This window comes from Sinocyclocheilus rhinocerous, unplaced genomic scaffold (assembly GCF_001515625.1).
Source record: "Sinocyclocheilus rhinocerous isolate Xijiao unplaced genomic scaffold, SAMN03320098_v1.1 scaffold2889, whole genome shotgun sequence".
In the NCBI taxonomy this organism is placed as follows: domain Eukaryota; kingdom Metazoa; phylum Chordata; class Actinopteri; order Cypriniformes; family Cyprinidae; genus Sinocyclocheilus; species Sinocyclocheilus rhinocerous.
In genome coordinates, this window is record NW_015656156.1 from 292300 (window position 1) to 312299 (window position 20000).

Sequence of the window (20000 nt, forward strand, 5' to 3'; positions counted from 1 at the left end):
AGTCTATCAGTCCAGCAGTCCCAGATGTATAATTAGCTCACCCTCAGCCGCGGTGCAGTGGGCGGAGCTCCACTCTGCGCTCTCACCGTCCACGGCTAGCTCCCTCTCGGTGGGCAATGTCACCGGCTCTCGCACGTGGTCTGACGGGTGGGGTTCCACATCCGGGGCTATCCTCCGCTCATTCGCTCGGCATTGCGCTGGCTCATTGATCGCGGCGGTGATGGGCTCGGGCTGATGCTCTGCACCAGATGGTGGACTGGGCACTGGGTCTGGAGTGGATCTGGCGAGATCATCCATGGGGAAGGTGGTGGATGGCGATCCGTTTGCCACCAGAGTCCACTCCACGAAGGCGGCGAAATCCTCTCGAGGACCATCTTCGGACGACGGCGCTCTGCTCGAAACAGGGGCAAAACACAACAAAACAGGTCCATGATCCTGACAGTCTGAGAGTTCTCGGAATGCATCAAAAATATTTTAATTTGTGTTCCAAAGATGAAGGAAGGTCTTACAGGTTTGGAACGACATGAGGGTGAGTAATTAATGACAGAATTTTCATTTTTGGGTGAACTATCCCTTTAATGTGAAGTTTTTGGTTCAAATTATCAGATAATTTAAGAGACTTATTAAATTTGTGACACGGTCATGAGGGTCTGCAGGGCTCTATGACATCATTTCCTGTTGTCAGCGGTATTGTAATTAATTAAAAATAATATATAAATAAAAAAAATGTAAATTAAATTAATACAATTAAACTGCATTGTAAATTACAAGCATGCTATGATGCATATATATTTATTTATATTTAAATTACTAGGTGAAAAAGAGCATCATGTCATTGGCCCATAAATAAGACAGTTCAAAGTCAGTTTAACATTTATAGCTAAATTTTGAGGATAGTTTTTTTTTTCTTCTTCTTAAATAAAAGTGCTGAATGTTCGGTTTACCAGAATGCTAAGTTATCTTTTAAAAAGCCACAAACAATGCAAATGAAATGCACCTTCTTGGCTGTGAAAAAGACTGTGAGCTGTGCTCATGGCAATATGTAATTGTTTATAGACTGTTCGCATCTTTATTGTTTTAGTGTAGTGTCCATGTTAATGGTACATTTGGCCTGTGTGCAGAATGGTGTGCACAACTGCTTATTAAAAGTGCTAAATTAGTATTGAGTTAGAACAATTTCAACTGTCAACATCCTACACATATAGGATAAGTCAAGGAACATTATTAGGATTCATGAGAGACATCTATAATTACTGTTTACGTAGTTCATGTCAGTGAAACAGATACATTCTGTTTATTGAGTCGGGCTAATATTTGACCAAGAGCTTTAGCGCTCTGCGATGCTCTGTACTGTTCCGCCTCGGCGTGCCTGGTCACGCAGAGCAGTGTGGTTGTCAATTACGAGTCATCATCGCACTGTTCTGTCACCCTCTCCTTCACACTTCCTCTGCTCAGCTGGAATGGCAGCGTCCACGGACATTTTTAATGACATCATGTGGGGTGATTTATTCCTTGTCAGATTCGCCTTTGCTAGTGGCTGCCTACTGGTGCTCAAAGTCAGTTCAAAGTAAACGTAGCACGCTTCGCCATGCCATACTACTGTTGTTGTTGTTTTCGCCGTATCCTTTCCTTCCTCTCTCCCTCTCATTCTCTCAGGCTTTTTGCCATTTCCATTAAGGTCTCTGCCTTGCTTGTGTTCTGGGATTGCATTATTAGTAGTGTTTACTAGTCTTAGCACTCTGCTTTTAATGCTCAAGGGATTGTTGAACTTGAGATGAATTTTGTGTTTGCACATGAGTAATATTGGTTTCTAGGCAGTTGACGCAAGAGATGTCCATTAACCTATTTTTAATGGCATTATTTTAGGCTAAAGGGATAGTTCATCCAAAAATGAACTTTAGGTCATAATGTACCCAAATGTTACTGCCAACCCGAATTCTGTCATTTTTTCCAGGAACACAAAAATAGAAATGTTTGAAAATTATTTGGAGCTCTTTTTGTACATCAACAGTTACTGACTAAAAGCTAGCTCCATAAAGACACATTAAAGCACAATAAAAGAATTTCATACTATTTTTAAACTCATGGTTTTTATTGCAAGTCTTCTGAGGCCATATGACTGCTTTTATGGTACTTGTGGTTTGTTATATAGTTGGTGATGTTTTTTCATGGTTTTAAAAGAAGTTTCTTATGCTGAACAAGACAGAATTTATTTGTTCAAAAATACTGTGAAATATTATTGCAATTTAAAGTTTTCTATTTTAGTATATTTTAAAATATCCTGTGTTAAATTTTCAGCAGCCATTACATCACAGTCTTCAGTGTCACATTAACCTTCAGAAATAATTCTAATATGCTGATTTGGGGCTCAATGTACATTTATTATTATTGTCAATGTTGAAAACAGTTTTGTTGCTGCTTAAAGGGATAGTTCACCCAAAAATGAAAATTCTATCATTAACCCTCATGTCGTTCTTAACCCGTAAGACCTTCAAAGACGAGAATGCTTTTTGTGGCAGTTGCATTACTGTCTATGCAGGGTCAGAAGGCTCTCGGATTTCATCAAAAACATCCTAACAAAGGTCTTATGGGTTTGGAACGACATGAGGGTGAGTAATTAATGACAGAATTTTCATTTTTGGGTGAACTATCATTTTAATATTTTTGTAGTAAGCATGATATATTTTTTCAGGATTCTTTTATGTCTTAACTGATCAGTTTAACTGACCCCACAGTTTTGAATGGTAGTGTATCTAAGGTCCGGAAACTGGTCATTATTTATTTATTTTTTTTTATCACTTTTGTCTTTACTAGCTCGTTTTAATGGGCCCTTCAGTGTGACAAATTACTTTTTAAAACTACAAATATATTTCATGGATTCTCTCTATTTATAATGGTTCATAAAGGCTACATGTATGATTATAAAAGAATCAGCAAAATGAAAAAGTGGCTGTAGATGCAAAATAGCATGTCACACCCGCAGCATGCCAACTACCCATCTGTATGTGTCCTCGAGTGTAATAATCTGGATGGACTGAAGAATCAAAAAATAATCAAATCCATGCCTCCCATAATGTCCACGAAATGTTGCTATTGATGTCCTCCATTAGTTTTGCTAATAAAAAAATGTGAAGAATGTCACAAAAAACTGACTTTTTTTCAAAAGATGCACATCACAGGCTTGAAAGAAAAAGGCTCTATCCGTTTGAATTCAGATGATCATTATTTCCCAGCATCTGTCACATTTCATATTTACCTTTATCAGCTGAAAGCATTTAATTCATTAACTCTAAAAGAGAAATAACAGCATGTGTGTCATTTGCACTATAGAGAGGACGCCTTGTACTATCCTTGATGACTTCCCAACTGAAAGCACACCTGGCACTGCAAAGAGAAAGAGAGAGAGTCAAAAACAAGAGAAGGGGCAGAAAACTAATTAACAGCTGTGTCCGGTGGGACGAAGCTGTTGTAATAAGATAAGCTTTACAGGAGAAATCAAGGATGGGACCCTAGCGAACAGAGGTTAGCTGTGTGAAGCGATTGCGGGGGCGTCCGTTCTGTGCTTCCGTGTGTCTGTGTGCACGTGTGGGTGTGGAGCTGTGTTTTGTGCCTGCAGTGGGTGGTGATTGACTCATCTGTTCTGATCATGATGGAAGAGTCTGGCCTCTTCTCTAATTCCTTATATTCTCTCTCTACACGGCCTCTGCGCATCCTTTTTTGTTCGCCAACTGTTGTTCTGCAGTTTATTTGTTCTGTTTAACATGCCGCTTTTCCCCTACGTGCTCATCCATCATGTTGTCTCGCCTGGTCACCTGTCAACGCGAGCGCCTGGCAACGCTCTGTGGGCTCATCGCTGCTTTGGCTAGTGACATTTCCAGGACGCGACGGGCATGGGAAGTCTTAGCCTGACAATCCTAAATGAGAGGGTTTGGAGTGCGCGCAAGCTAACGGAGACACTGCCAGCCAAGCATATTAGGCAGCGCTTCAGTGCCTAACCCTGGGACGGGCAATTTCACTGCGGGGGTCTGGCGTGTTTATGGATCCCCTAGGAATGAGATTGCTTACCCTTGCTTTTTATAGCCTTCACGTACTATATTAACACTCTTTGAGGCTGTGAGTGCGGACTGAGTAATAAAAACGATGATTTTGAATATCTTTTTTTCCTTTTATGTAATTTCTAGTAAAAAAATGTTGAACAGTGTAACCTGCGATCGGGATTCTTAAATGCGTTGCTTGGTGGATAACAGGCTTTCAGACTGATTGCTTGTTATTTCCTTTCGTTCTGTTTCAAATTATTGTGGAGAAACACATATTCCAAATGAAAAGATTCAGTAAGAATCAAAGCACTGGCTCTGTTTAAACCTGGTAGAAAGATCTTCTGTGGTTATTTGTGATCAGATTTTAAGGAGAGGATTTCTTGACTGCTATGTCAGTGTGTTACTGCATTTTGATAAATGCACATTACTGCTTCAAAATATTCTTTTCAAAATTGTAATCTCCTCACTAACATTTCGTGGAATGCTTGCTGTTTTAGTCACTGCATGTTGATGTCAAGCAAACTAGAGACCGTGAAGTCTTTTGCATGTATATGTAAGCACTTTTTCCTGTTTTTTAACCTGATGTTAAAAAGCAAGTTGTTTTCATGTTTTTTAACCTTAAAAAACAGAATGTTTTCCTGTTTTTTTTTGGGTTTTTTTTACTTGTTTTAAAGACTTATGTAACTGTCATAGTTTAAACCCTTATTTTAGCGTGGTGAATGATTGTGTAGCGTCTGCGTAGAATCATGCATGATCTTTGGGGTTTTATGGCTTAAGAGACCCTTTTAGCCTTATTGACAGGTAAGTAGTCAGCCCTTGTATGTTATGGGACAACATGTATTTAGCAGTGTGCTTAAATCAGCCAATATTATAGTTTATTTTATTTTATTTTTGAGTATTAACCATTTTCCCGATTCTTTGCATTGAGATTACATTCATCTAATGCACACTTAAAGTAAATCTTTGAAAACAGAAGTAATATGATAACACTGTTAAATGTAACCGTTAGCAATGATGTAATATAGCTATAGTATGAATAATATTATAATAATATTAATATATTAAATAAATAATATAATAGTAAATATGATGCATTTATTATGAGATGTTTCTCTGCAGTGAAATGAAATGATTGGTGCATTCCTAATCGAACCTGATATTATTAAAGTACTGTGTAAACAAGGCTTACAGGTTTCAGTATTTACTTTAGTTAGCCCATTTGTGCATTTTTGGTTGCAGTGTAGCTGGGATAGACATACAACCCCAAGAAGATTTCTGCATTATCACAGATTCTGTAAAGAAATTCTCTGATATTCGGCCAGATCCTCAAGGATTATTAAAGCCACTAGAGCACTGGTCTCACAGCAGCTGTAAAGGCCAGCATGCAGCCATAGTTTTGAACAGCCCTAATGTTTCTATGACCTCATTTTTCACTACACAGCCTACGTACTTCAAGTTTAACGAGCCCTCTTAACATTTTTTTCTGTGCTTATGGCACTTAACACGCTGTTGTAAAAGTCATCCAAACTTAGATGACATATAAGGTTACACCTCTGCAGTGCTGCAAGTTGCTTCAGCCTTATGTTTAGAGGATGTTATATAGCACGTTGTATAACGATTCATCTTTAATTAAAGGGATTTCAGAGTTTACTTTAATGGGAATTAAGTGTCTTTAAGGATATTGTTTTAGCACTATCTTTAGCTCCCAGGCTAGAGGAGAAATAGAAGCCTCTTTAACTGCTGCATTGTTTAATTTTCCAGGCGTAGTAAAGGCATTTGCACATAAAGCTTCCAAATCCACATTATAGAAATCTAATTCCTCTGAATTCCTGATAAACCAAATTTGGCTCCTAAAAGTGTGAAGTATACGAGATGTTTGGTGTGGAAAATACTCATATTGTTTCTCATTTCCAAAGCCTTGTTATTGTTTTTTTTGTTATCCAGTTCAGAAATATATTCCATTTCATATTCAAGGTTTCATAGAGTTCATTTCCTCCTTTGAAATTCCAACTGCTTTCTTATTACAAGTAAATGATTATCACAATTATCAATCGGTGCCCAATGTAAAATGGAGCCACGAAGCACCTGTGGGATGACAGGTGACCCTCAGCCCCCCATTTTACCCCCAAGAACTTGTTGTAGCGTGTTTGAATTGCATTCACGCTGTAAGTGTGTCATCATATCTCTGCAATGTTTCAACAGCATTGTGAGAATCTCTCTATTGATCATACTTTCCATGTAGTGCTCAGATGAAGCCTTTTACCTCAGGCTGCTTCTGGGATTTTGTTCCACGTTACTTGCTCACTCTAACTTTAGAGTGTTTAATATGCCTGCACTACTTTTGTTTTTAAGTAAGTACTTAGGTTTTTTTCCATTGTTAAAGTATGTACCTCTACACCATTTTAATGTGGTTTCATGGGGGAATTGCAGGGTGTTTGTGAGAATAATTTATAAAATTGTACAATTTAAAAGAAATCATTTAAACAAATTATTTTTAATGTAAAATAAAAAGTAATACTTAAAAAATTGTGAAATATATTTTGTTTACCTGCATGTCACGTAACTATTAAATGATAAAAACAATGTAAACATGAAAATGTTTTGCTAAATTGTTGCAAGGTTAACTTGACAAGTAAATATTTAATGCTGTAAATATTTCATTCATGCCTATAAAAAGTGAATTCAACTAGTGGCTGATGCATTTTGCCAACAAAACTGAAAAGCATTTCATCGTTTTGGCAAGCATTATTCTGATTGGCTGATTTTACACAAGGGCATACAAGGATTTTAATCAGTCCATCTAAAAACAATGTTGTCTTGTGTACCGGAGTAGCCTAATATTGCATTGTTACTAACATCTTGGAAAGTAGTTTTTAGTCTAGTCGCAATATTAACACATAATAAAATATTTTGACAGATTTATTGGCTTTACAGTCAAAGTCAATGAGAATATTGAATGTTTTGTTTTCTATTAAATTTCCTTGACAAAAACATTCTTCAAGATATCTTCTTTTGTGTAAAGTTGTGGAAATAAATTCCACTGGTTGTGTGATGACAAATAATGATTCTGTTCTGTTCTATTCACGGAGTCTGGAATCTCAGAGTCAGGCCGCCCTCCGCCTTCAGTCCCTTCAACACACTCACATAGTGCTGCTTCAGTAGTGAACTCAGCAGGGCGCACTTATCAGATCTCTTCCCCCACATGACTTCCTCTTTTCCCCTCTGGTCTCAAATCCCATACTGTTCACCCTCGTAATTCCCTCTCTGATAGCTTAACGCCTGTCTCATTCATTCTCAAACATATATAGATCAGTAGCAGGCGCTTGTCTTCTGAAAATTTTACACCTTTTTACACCTTTTACAGTATGTTACACTATCAGTAAGGAAGTAATACTATAATGTTGCTGTAAGTTTATATGAACATACTAGTTTATAGAATTTACGTATGCTACCAATTTAAACATTTGGGGTCAGTAAGATTTTTGTTTTCTTTTATTTACTTGTATTCAGCAAGGATGCATTAAATGAATCAAAAGTGACACACATTTATAATGTTACAAGATATTTTAATTTCAAATAAATGCTGTTCTTTTCAAAGAATCCTAAAAAAAATCATCACCGTTTCCACTAGGGCTGGGTTTTGACACAGATTTCATGATTCGATTTTGAATCACAAGCTTGTGATTCGATCCGATTTCTGATTTGATTCGATATCAATTATTTTGGATATATATAGAGTAAAATACATGCCACATTTTCTAAAAGAAAAAAAAATCTCTCAGCTAATGCTATAAAATGTAACTACATGAGGGTCAGTTGGTACTAAGTTCCTATAATATTCAAGGTTAAAATTAATTTGTATACAAACGCTTAAATTACACTCAATGAAGTTTTTATAATAATAAAGTTACAATTACATAATTATATTTCTACTCCAATTCGTTGTTTGAAATATAAACATTTAAATGGTGGCTGTCATAAAAACTTGACAGATTTATTTAAACATAAATTAAATACTGAAGAACAATAAAAATTATAATGAATATGTTATATGGTGCATATATTTAGCAAAATGCTCCTCTCTAGATTTCTCTAGCTGACTAACGAGTTTGATCACAGAATATTTTTTTCTGAGGTAAATGACGTAACGTGACATTGTTTACAAGCTGTTATATTGACATCTTTGCACGGTTGAAACTCTGATTGAGCGATTACATGCGACAGGATACAGATTTCGGTAAGTCGTATTCTTTATTTTTAACTTACCATCGGATGATTATTCATGTTTTTTTCATGATGAAACTGGTATTAAAGTAGATGAAATGATCGGTTCACGCACTGTGCCCTGCCACTTCTCTAGAACTGAGGCGCTACAACGATCTGTCGCTCCAAAATTAAACAGTGCCAAAATGGCATTTATTGTTTGAATACTGTAATAAAATGGATAGAATTTGAAATCTGAAACTTTGTTTCATATCAAAAGTAACAGCACAAAGCTTATTGTGATTTATTGGATGGGAGGTGCGCTTTAAAGTTCCGTTCATTAGCTAACTGAAAACAGGCTAGACTAATCGATTCTTAGGATTTAAGAATCAATATCGTTTCTTTTCAACATACTGTGGCTTCTTTATTTCTTTATTCTTTATTTGTGACTACGCTAATTTGCGCTGCGCTTGTTATATTGCGTTGGTCGATATGTAAATGAGGTCTGTGTTCTTTCATTTGCGCATTGTTAGTAAATAGGGCTGTGCAAATAATCAAATGCGATGATCATGCAATTATCGGCGGTGTATCGCCTGCGATTATGAACGTGATATTGCGTAGCTTGTCAGTGAACTACGGCTCTGTGTATTAAATGCCGCTCCATCTGAAAGCAGGTGATGGAGATTTACTATTAATCACAGAAACGGCTTTACTGACGAGATGCGCATGATCATCGCATTCGATTATTTGCACAGTCCTATTAGTAAATCACCTGCATAAATTTCCCCTCCCATCTGCGCTTTTTTGGTATTGCGCTCACGTGCTAATTTGCCCTGTTTAGTAAAACTGGCCCTTAGGCTATTTAAAAGCATTAAAAAATAGTTTTGCCTCCAAACGTTTGAAAGGTTGCGTAAGTCACAAAAGTCTGATTTTCAGTATTTTCAGTTGTTTACTTGTAATCTGTTCATTAATTTCCTTCAGTTTGGTTGATATGATAGAGAGACATTAACATGGTAATCAGCCAGTTGCAGCTTTGACTTTTCGCTTGTTTCTCACCATCTCACATGTACACTTTGGGATCTCAATGGGATCTCAAGGAAGGCAAAAGAAACATTGCTGCCTTCTGAAACCTTGCTCAGGTTTGGGCAGTGTTACTTCCAAGAAATGAACAATTTTCTGCATTATTCAGTCACATATTTTGTAATATTTGTTATATTTTGGTTATATTCGTTCTATTTGGCGTCCTTGGAGAAAATGTAACTGATGCGGATACACAAATGCACACATACACTGTTTGCATGCTAATAAAACATCAAGGCCCCCCACACACAGATTCAAGGACACACTTCTGCACTTCCATGCATGCACTTTCACACTGAGACTCACACATTGCTGACGTGTTTCTCTTTCAATCTGTGACATAAATGACAGTAGGCCACCTTTTCACGCTATGAATTGTTTGTGCATAGGGACAGTGTGCTAGGAGACCGTTTCATATTTACAGTACCATAACAAGAAGATATTATTCTCCATTGTAGCAAAGGATTTGTATCAGTACTGTAGCAAACAGCACTCGGCAGTCATCAAGCTGGCCTGCGGGCTAATTCAAAGACTTGCACGACATTGACGCGTGGCTGTTCTCTGGAAATATGCAATTTACATTACACCGGATGAAGCATCTAAAGGTACAATGTCCTTGGGCCTATGCGTGGGCTAACGTTAGCATAAAACCTTATTTACAAACGAAGCTCGTTGCTATTAGTGTGCATTATGACAAAATAAGTCTTGTGTGAAGTCTTATTACCGGAGGCACGTTGGAGCGGTTACACTGATGAAAGCGATTCATATTTTGCCTGCGCAGGTATGCGTGTATGTGCATATAGTTTGTTATTGCAGCTTCCAATCTCTCGCTCTTTTTTTAGTTAGAACTCCCTTTTTTTTAGTTAGAACTCAAGTAAACGACCATTTTTCACTCTCTGCGGTTAAAAAAGAAAGAAACTGAAGCAAATGTCAATAGGGGATTTGTTGTATAATGGCTCTAAACTGCATCAGAAATGCAGTGGACACAAACTGACATTAAAGGATTAGTTCACCCAACAATGGAAATTTGCTGAATATTTACTCACCCTCAGGCCATCCGAGATGTAGATGAGTTTGTTTAATCATCTGAACAGATTTGGAGAAATTTAGCATTACACTTTCACACCAATGGATCCTCTGCAGTGAATGGGTGCCGTACAAACGACTGATAAAAACATCACAATAATCCACAAGTAAACCACATGACTCCAATCTATCAATTAACATCTTGTGAAGCAAAAAGCGGCATCTTTGTTAGAAACAAATTAATCTTTAAAATGTTTTTAGCTTCAAACCATTGCTTCTAGCTAAAATATATGGAAGCCCGTTTCTGCCACTGAATAAAAAATAAATAAAGGTAATTGCGAGTTTTTATCTCACAATTCTGACTTTTTTCTTGCAATTGCAAGTTTACATCTTCTGACTCTGACTTCTTTTTTTAAAATTGCGTAATACAAACTCGCAATGCTGACCTTTCTTCTCAGAATTGCAAGTTTATGTCTCGCAATTCTAATTTTATAACATACAATTGTGAGTTAATATCATGCAATTCTGTTTTACATAGTTTATATCTCGCAATTCTGACTTCATTTCTCAGAATTGTGAGTTTATATCTCAGAATTGTGAGATAAAAAGTCGCAATTACCTTTTTTATTTTTTTATTCAGTGGTGGAAACGGGCTTCCATAAAATATGAATCCCCTATCCATAATATTGCTTTCTTCAGTGAAAAAGTCATCTTGTCTGAATCAGGAGAGAAATATGCACAGATCAAGCACGTTTACAAGCGAAAACAGTTCTTAACAAATATGTTGGTGGATTTTGATGTGAGAGGAAAACAGGGGATGGACTTATTGAATCCTATTTTGACCAGAAACTATGTCAAAAGTTAAAACGCCTTAATGACACACAGCTTTTTACTTCACAAGATATTAATAGATGGACTGGAGTCATGTGGATTATTGTGAGGTTTTTTATCAGCTATTTGAACTCTGATTCTGACGGCTCTTATTCACTGCAGAGGATTCATGGGTGAGCAAATGATGTAATGCTACATTTTCCAGATCTGGTCAGATGAAGAAACAGATTTGAATGGCCTGAGTGTGAGTACATTTTCAGCAAATCTTCATTTTTGGGTGAACTTTTCCTTTAAATGCACATGGGGAGCATCAGTGAAATGCCAGTTTGCATCATTTGACCTCATTTATAGATGGGTTAGTCTATATTTAGTAATCCTGTGTTGCTCATAACTCACAATAAAAAGAGTTGACAATGCTTTAGCGTGCCATAGCATGTTTCCCAATGGAGATATAGAATAGATGACGTTTCTATGTTTAGCATTTGCCGTGCACGTGACTCATGCATAGATATAAGCCAAGGTTTTAGTGCTGCAGGGTGGAAGTACTTAAATATGCATTAAGGAGAATTTTGAGATGTTCATAGATCAGCACTGCTTCACCTTTTGAACTTGTCCAGATGAACTTGCTGTGAGGAAAGTATTGGTTTAATTCAGGAAACCTTCTGTTTGAGATCAGCACATCTTCACCTTTGACCTTGATCATAATTAAGCTGGCTATCCAAATAATTTGATTTCATAAACTTAGTATATTAACACTTGCAAAGAGTTCTTTTATTAAATTTCCTTAGGTTGCCTCCAAGTATGCACTGAGAACAAAATCATCATAATTTGCTTTAATTGCCATGTTTTGAATTGCAAATCAGCCCCTTTTTTCCTTAGATATCTTCGATCAAATACTAATGAGGTTCTTATTTACACAAAATATAATTTCCTTTCTCCCATGTGGAGTTGATGTATCTCAGTGCACAAAAAGGTGTTTCGGTTAGAATTTGCATAAGGGCAGAATGTCTTGTTCTCTTCATATCAACCGCCCCATCCTCCCTTCATCCCCAACTCTTTCTCTGCTCGTCTTTATACAACAAGATTTGCTGAACGATGTCATGAATGAGAAGTAAGCCCAGTTGCCATAGCAACAAGCCATTTTACCTCCGACCGGCAACATATATTACAATGCAGAACAAAAAAGGTAGAACAAATGAGGCAAAAGTACTTTCGTTGAGAGCAGGTGAATTGGGATGTTTTTACTTTGTGTTATATTTGAATCCCAAAGACAGCTGTTATTTAGCGAGTGTCGCACACACCTTGTGTAACCAGCAAGTTCCAGTGCCGCTAGAGAGATTATTTGACCTTTCCTTTTATTCATAAGAACAGCGATGGTGAGCGCTGATGTAGCAGTGCTGTAGAAGATCATGTAGATTCTCATTCAGTCTGACTATGAATTTCTGTGCCGATATCGTAAGTGCAGTTTGTTTTTCCTGTATTCACCACTGGATTACTGGGGCAGTTCCTCTTGAAAGGTTAACACAGATGCGTGTGGGGTTTTTTTTAATTAACCTCGCATTTTGAGGATAATGTTTCTCTGTTTCTGGGACCCAAAGAAGAGGCCTGTATTCCTCTCTCTGATGATGGTATTTGAATAAAGGTCATGTTCAGAGGAAGGGAAATGTCAGGTTTGTATGTAATGCAGAATAGCCTTAAATTATGCTGTGTGCGCAAATGTGAGTGGCGTAATTGTGCTCGGTTTGATTCGTAATCAGAATTCGTTGCCAAACTGCAACAGCCCCAAGATTTACCGAAAGGGGAAAATATATGCGGTTCAGAGCACAGATGGTTTACAGAGAAACCAGGAGGGAAACTCGAGGACTGTTTTCGGAATTCTTAAGCTATGTTAATGAGTAGAAGATGAAAATTACTTTATAAAAATATAATAATGCTTCTGTCGCGAGTGACCCCAGAGAAAGCCTTTGGCGTTGAGCCTCTGCTGATTGTGAAACTTTGCGTTTTCCTTCTGCTGTTGGCAGCTTTGCCACATGTGTCTCAGAGTAGCGTTGTGATGAACCCTGTCACGATGTGTATCCTCACAGAATAGATTACTGGCCTGAAGAGAAGTTTCATATGCTATGCTGCTTTCCCAATACTGTAGGTGTGAGTTTAAAGGGATAAAAATACAAATTCTGTCATTATTTACTCACCCTCATGTCATAACAAGTTTCATGTTCACCACTGCATTTATTTGATCAAAAATACATTAAAACAGTAATATTATGGAATATTATTACAATTTAAATTAACTTTTCTATTTTAGTACAGTATATGTAATTTTTATATTATTCCAGTCTTCAGTGGACATGACATTCTGATACAGTTCAACATCTTTTTTTCAAATAATTATAAATGCCTTTACTGTGACTTTAGATAATGTAATGCATCTTTACTGAATAAAACTATTCATTTCTTTCAGAAAAAAAAAAATCTTATTAACCTCAAACCCAAATTGTAGTGTATGAGTTGACCTTTTTTGGCCCCGTGGTCACTATTCACTTTTGTTAAATGGAAAAAGTGCAGCTTGAACATTCTGCCTAACATTTCCTTTTTGAGTCCTACAGAAGTTAGAAAGTCATACAGGTTTGGAACAATTTGAGAATGAGCAAATAATGAAAGAAAATATAAAGTCAAAAATTATAGTGAACTATTCCTTTCATCATGCCATATAACAGTTAAAAAGTATAAAGCTGAAGTTAATTTGCACATGGACACAAGTATTGACTTTATGCAGCGAGAAGGCTAATTTTTCTCATGTATACAGTCAGCCAAGGTCACTTTCTTAGATCACAATAGATTATTTTTCAAATTCCACAGATTTAAGTTGGGTGTTATATCAGCGGCACCAAAGTTGAAGCATTTCGTCAGAGCTGGTTGGTTCTTCAAGGTTGTTTTGTCAGCCCGTGCGTGCTCTCTCTGACCCTTGCTCTTCACACTCTCCTTCAGTTTGAGGGCTGTATGCTTCAATATTGGCCCCTCACATCCACAACAAGGTTTAGAGTGTCTTGCTCAAGGATGTGTTAAGATTTGAGTGCTGTGTTGGAAGAAACAGAAGGTCCCTGGAGCTGTGCACACTGAACCACATGAAAAAAGCAGATGCGTAAGATGAAATCGCACCCAAATGTGGTGTTGAAGGATGCTCCATGTCAAGTGTTCCTCGCTAGTGTAAAAAAACTTAACGTTAGGTTTTTCTTGTTTTGTTTGGAGAAGGTTAAGAGTCATTTTTTGGCATGCAGAAATGATCTGTGATTCTCTTCAGTGGGGTTTAATTGAGTTTTGGGGTTTAGCAGCTTTACATAGATAAGATCAAATGCTGCTGAAAGCTGTCTGTGATGATACCACTTATGAATGTATTGATTTTTTTTCTCTCTCTCTTTTTAAAGAGGAGAGACTTTGAAATAAGCTGTTGTTGTATGATGCATTGCAGGAGTAAGGTGCTTTGGGGAAAAAACGGTCTATCTTTTCTTATATGTGCCCGCACCAATGCTTTTCCCCTCTACAAGATCTGCAGGCATGGAATTAGAAATCTCACAGAAGCAATAAACAGTAATTGGATTTGGCGATGGAAATCTTGTTACCAGGAGAGAGAGAGACCCTGATGGGAACACTGGCAACTTCTCAGGGCTATTGCTGCCACCCTCCCCTCCTCTCTCTCGCCCCACTGATTTAACCAATCATCTTGTATTTGAATCCAGTGAGACCCGCGGTGACGAGGCTGACTGCCGGTGGAGTCTGTGTACGGCTGTCAGTCAGCGAAGCTCTGAGACAGTAGTCATGAGGCCAAGATCAACAGCCACCACATAACAGTGTCCTTCCATCGTTGTGTATCTACAGCCTGCCTGATAGTTGTCACGTGGCAAAAGTTCAAGTTTGCAAATGGTCACAATTATTCTGACCAACTGCACATACGATGGCCAAAGGATCTCAACAATCCATGAGAATAATAACTGGCCCATTGTAATGATAATGTTAGTAATGACCCGTCTGTTATTGCTTGGACAAACAGCCATTGTAAAACAGATTGCGGTAACACTTTATTTCGATAGTCCACTTTAGACATTCTATTAACAGTAAGTAACTTTGCAACTACATGTCAACTAGCAGTTAGTAGAGTATTAGTAGACTGTCTGCTTAATATCTTCTAACACTTTCTTTGTCAACTTATTCTACTAACCCTAAACCTACCCTAACAGTCTACTCTGAGAGTTAGTAGACATGTAGTTGCAAATTAATGATAATTAGTTGACATGTAGTTGACATGTAGTTACAAAGTTACTTATAGATAATAGAATGTCTAAAGTGGACTATCGAAATAAAGTGTAACCCAGATTGCAAATTCATTATAATGTATCATATTGGCTTTAATGCATAAGTGTTTAAATACTTTTTTTAATGTTAAAGGTCCTGTTGTGCATGATTTATTGATGCACGTTGTTAAAAATAAATTGATCAATAAAATGTGGATAACATAAACATTTTCTTCAAGGGAGTATCTTTTCCTTTAAATATTTTTTAGGATTTTTTTTTCTTTTGAATATTTACTTTCTTACTGTGCAAAAGTTTTGGGGCAATACTATTTTATGTTTCTGAAAGAAGTCTCTTTTGCTCACTAAGGCTGCATTTATTTGATACAGTAAATACAGCAATATTGTGAAATAGTATTGCAATTTTAAACAATTTTTAAAATAATTGAAATGTAGTTTATTCCTGTAATGGCAAAGCTAAATTTTCAGCAGCCATTACTCAACTCTTCAGTGTCACATGATCCTTCAGAAATCAAAATAATATGCTGATTTGGTTATCAAGAAACATTTCTTATTATTATCAATACTCAAAACAGTTGTGCTGCATAATATATATTTATATTTTTGTGATGCATTTTTGCAGGGTTCTTTAATAAAGTTCAAAAGAACAGAATTTGAAATTACAAATACATTGTAACAAAATTTAAAACAAAAGTTTAGTCATTTGAATGCATCCTCGCTCAAAAAAAAGTATTTATTTCTTTCCAAAAAAAAATGGTAGTGTATGTAAGATTGTGGAAGAAAAATGTGTTTTAAACATCTTTTCATGTTGACTTGACGCTCACAATTTGTGTACTTTCCTCCGAAGCAACTTTTGTGTTTACCCTCGCTGGAAATGAAAACTGTTAATCCTAAATATTTGTAATGAAAGATGTATGAGGGCTTTGAGTTGCTGAGTTGACATGAGACTAGACAAATGAAAGCCCAGGGTTTTCGCAAACACTTTCACAACTTTCAGATTCTCTGTTAGTGATTAGAACACTCATTTTGGTTTGTTTACTGCCCGGCAGTTCACTTCAGGAGATCCGGGAAGATTTCATAGGTGCTGGATTTTAATTAGATATGTCCTCTCATGTACCACCACAATAATGACAAGAGGCATCAGCTGAAATCCATTTATGCTTTCCTTCAAGCCCAAGCTGAAGGAATGAATTGACTTCTTCTAATATTGCACTAATTCAGCTTGCTGTAAAAAGTTAATTGAGAGGGTCAGGGAGCTAAAATGCCTTGTCAAAATCAATTAGCCAGCTCACATATCTCACTAAAAATTCAATAATGTTTATTTTTGCCCATTCAGGAACTTGTTGTGATTGTCACCTCATGCGCTTTCTTTCCTCAGTGAAAAGCATCATTGTTGAAAATGTCACCTCTGCTGTGTGTAGGTGTTTGTTTAGAGAATTTGTTCTGATTTGCATCAGACAAGTGGGGCCATTTCGGGAAGCGCCTGTGCATTTTGATTAAAGCCATTGGCTGGTGCCATTGTAATCAGAAAAGTTCAATTTGAAGTAAAGAAGACTGTGTTCTTAACTTAAAAATATACCGAGAGAGAAAAGTACTAGGAGAGGAATAGACTTTATATCATAGTAGCTCTGTGAGACATATTAAAATGGCCACAGAAATAGATGTGATTAGCTCTTTTCAATATTTTTGTTACAGGGTCGACGAGACGAGAAGCGTGCGGATCCATATGCAAAGCTTTTATTCTACAACAAAGTCAAAACAAGCAAGGGTCAGACAATGGCAAACAGGTATATTGAGGGCAAGACACAAGAGAAGTCCAGTGAGCGGGCGTGGTCGATCTCGGGCGAACAATGTCCAAACAGGGTAATCCAAAGGGTTAATCCGAAACACAGGCTATGGTCCAGGCGAGGGGCAAACAGCACAGACAGCGTCCTCAGGTGTGACAGACAAGGCTCAGAGTTCAGAAACAGCTTTTTCAGCTGGGTTGAGACAGGGCAATAGTTCACAAATGGCCTTCTTGGCCGGTTCAGGATGAGACAATAGTTTGTAAATGTTCTCCACAGCTGTGACAGAACAGGCAGAGAGTTCACAGACAGCCTCCATAGCCGTGACAGGACAGGACGAGAGTTCATAAGTGAGTACCACTGACACCTCTAGAGGGTCTGCAGCGGGTGCCGCCACCTCTGGAGGTTCTACAGTAGTACCATCAGGATACAGGGAGAGTTCAGCAATGGTTCCTTCGACCGTGACATGACAGACAGAAAGTGCGTTGCTGGGCGCCACCATCGTGCAAGGAGCTGAAGCGAGCACCTCCGCCTCAGAAGGTTCTGCAGCATGTGCTGCCACCTTTGGTGAAGCTGCGGCAGGCGCCATCGCCTCGGAGAACACAGCAGCGAGCGTCACTACCCCAAGAGGTTCTGCAGCATCAGCCGCCACCTCTGGAGACATCACAGTGGACGTCGCCACCTCGGGCAGGTCTGTGGTGGTGTACGCAGCCCAAACGCAACATAAAGTGATCCCCATCATGGTAAGCGCTTCAGTATGCTCAGTATGTGTTGTATTATAATATTAGTATGTTGAAATTATGTTTTTAATTAATAGTACAGACTGAGACATCCTATCACGATGTATGCTTTTTGTTCCCAAGAGACTGTGTTATTAAAAGGACCTTTTGGGGGATCATTACTTACGTGTGTGCTGGCTTGATGCTTAATCATAAGGTGTTGAAATAAAGAACATGTAATTATGCTCTTTTCCTCAGACGGGGCATCAGAGATGGTGGGAGCAGGAAATCCCGATAGAAGACAACATCCAGAAAGGAGAACTACTTACCTACAACCTTACTGAACTCATTAAACCCGAGGCCTACCAGGTCCGCCTCACACCCATAACACGATTCGGGGAGGGCGATTCAACAGAAAGGATCATTCGCTACTGTGGTAAGAAAAAACTTCTTTGGTTATGATCATGTTTGCTTTTAGTGTTCTCAGTATTTTGTTACAAAAAAAGAGAAAGAGAAAGTGAGTATCCAAGTACAGTGGGGTCATTTTTTTTCATTTATTCATTGATATTCAATGTTTGTGCATGTTTTCCCCCTATTTTTATATTTTAATTAGACTTTCTTTGCTGTAATCTAACAGTACATTTTTAAAAACACTTATGAACACAGGAAATCCTTAATAACAGTTAATCTTTCAAATCTCTTTAGCAAATTTCAAAATCCCCTTTTTTCATGCTGTGCATTAAGATATTAATGACTATTTTGTAAAAATTTAAAACAGTTTATTTTAGTTTTTAATTTAATTTATTTTTATTTTATTTTACAAAATTATACAGAATCTTAATTAAACCATTTGTTGGTTACATTATCAGCCATAAATTGAAATGCTTGCATCCCTCTAGTAATAAAGTAATAGTAAAAACTCTGAAATTCATCAATTTTTTTAGTACGCTATTCTCTCAAATTATTATGCATTCAGTTTAGTTTTATTAATCATGGTTATTATTATACAGTAAGAAAAAATGCTAGATTTTGACCAAAGCTCTCAGACTTTTGGACCCCACTGAATGTTTCATGCAAATATATAACTCCTTGTGAAAAACATAATAATAATAAACTAAGAATCATGTTAATGTACTAATACTGACAGAGATGAATGTCTGTGTACTGACTGTTTTAAAGTCAAGGTCATTTATTTAAAAAACTTAAATATTAGATTATTTGACAGCTCCAAATATTGTGCAAATGCCTCATCTTTTTATTGAGAAAGAACACTTCATTGATTCGACTCTTTTAAATATTTGTGTACAAATCTGCTAATCTAACAAATAACCAGCAGGGGACATTTAAATTTTTTTTTTTTTTTTATGTAATAGAGACCTCTGCTGGCTGTGTACATGAAAAATGCACATAATGCTCATCTGTTGACATGCATTTTAATAGCAACTGTTAGTAGATTGATCATATTGTTTTGCTTTGTGCTTCTTAAAGAGGCCAGTCGAGAAACAGGTAACGTACATCCAGTCCTAAACCCTACGTCTGTGGTGCCTGAACCCCTTCCCTTCTTTTTTACTGGAAAACCAATCGTAAAGTGGCAGCTTTATGACTTCACCAATGGCTGGATGCACTCGGGCACATTCATTAACTGTGCACAGTGTTCTGTTATCGAGGTTGCACAACCCCAGTGTGATATTAAAGGCTCTTTAAAGGCTCTGTCTTAATTTGAAGCCTTTGCTTATGGGTAGTAGACATGAAATATTGTGGAAAAGGTGTGACGTGCTAGTCTCCATCCAAAACTATTTTAAACAGCACTTGGTTGTCGAGCGAATGCCCTTCACCCTCTTTATGGCTTATAAAAATAGGGATTTGCGAGAAAAGACCACAGAAGACCTGTGCAGACCAGATGCAATTTCAAAAGCAGAGAAAAAAATTCTCAAAAAAAAAAAAAAATGTTTCTTCCATCCGGTCATTATTTCATTTATTCTGCTCATAGTTTATTCAGCAGCTTACCCATGT

The 20000-nt window shown here is 37.3% G+C and overlaps 1 protein-coding gene across 2 annotated transcripts in view; it reads left to right on the forward strand.

The window, feature by feature from the left end:
* LOC107719530 (MAM domain-containing glycosylphosphatidylinositol anchor protein 2-like) overlaps positions 1–20000 on the forward strand; it is a 157590-nt gene that overhangs the window by 120845 nt on the left and 16745 nt on the right. The window contains exons 11-12 of one of the 2 annotated variants that reach the window (XM_016526951.1): positions 18246–18423; positions 19476–19493. In XM_016526951.1, the coding sequence (XP_016382437.1) occupies positions 18246–18423; positions 19476–19493 (196 nt within the window). The remainder of the gene's footprint in view (positions 1–18245; positions 18424–19475; positions 19494–20000) is intronic. The other variant, XM_016526952.1, reaches the window with a different exon arrangement.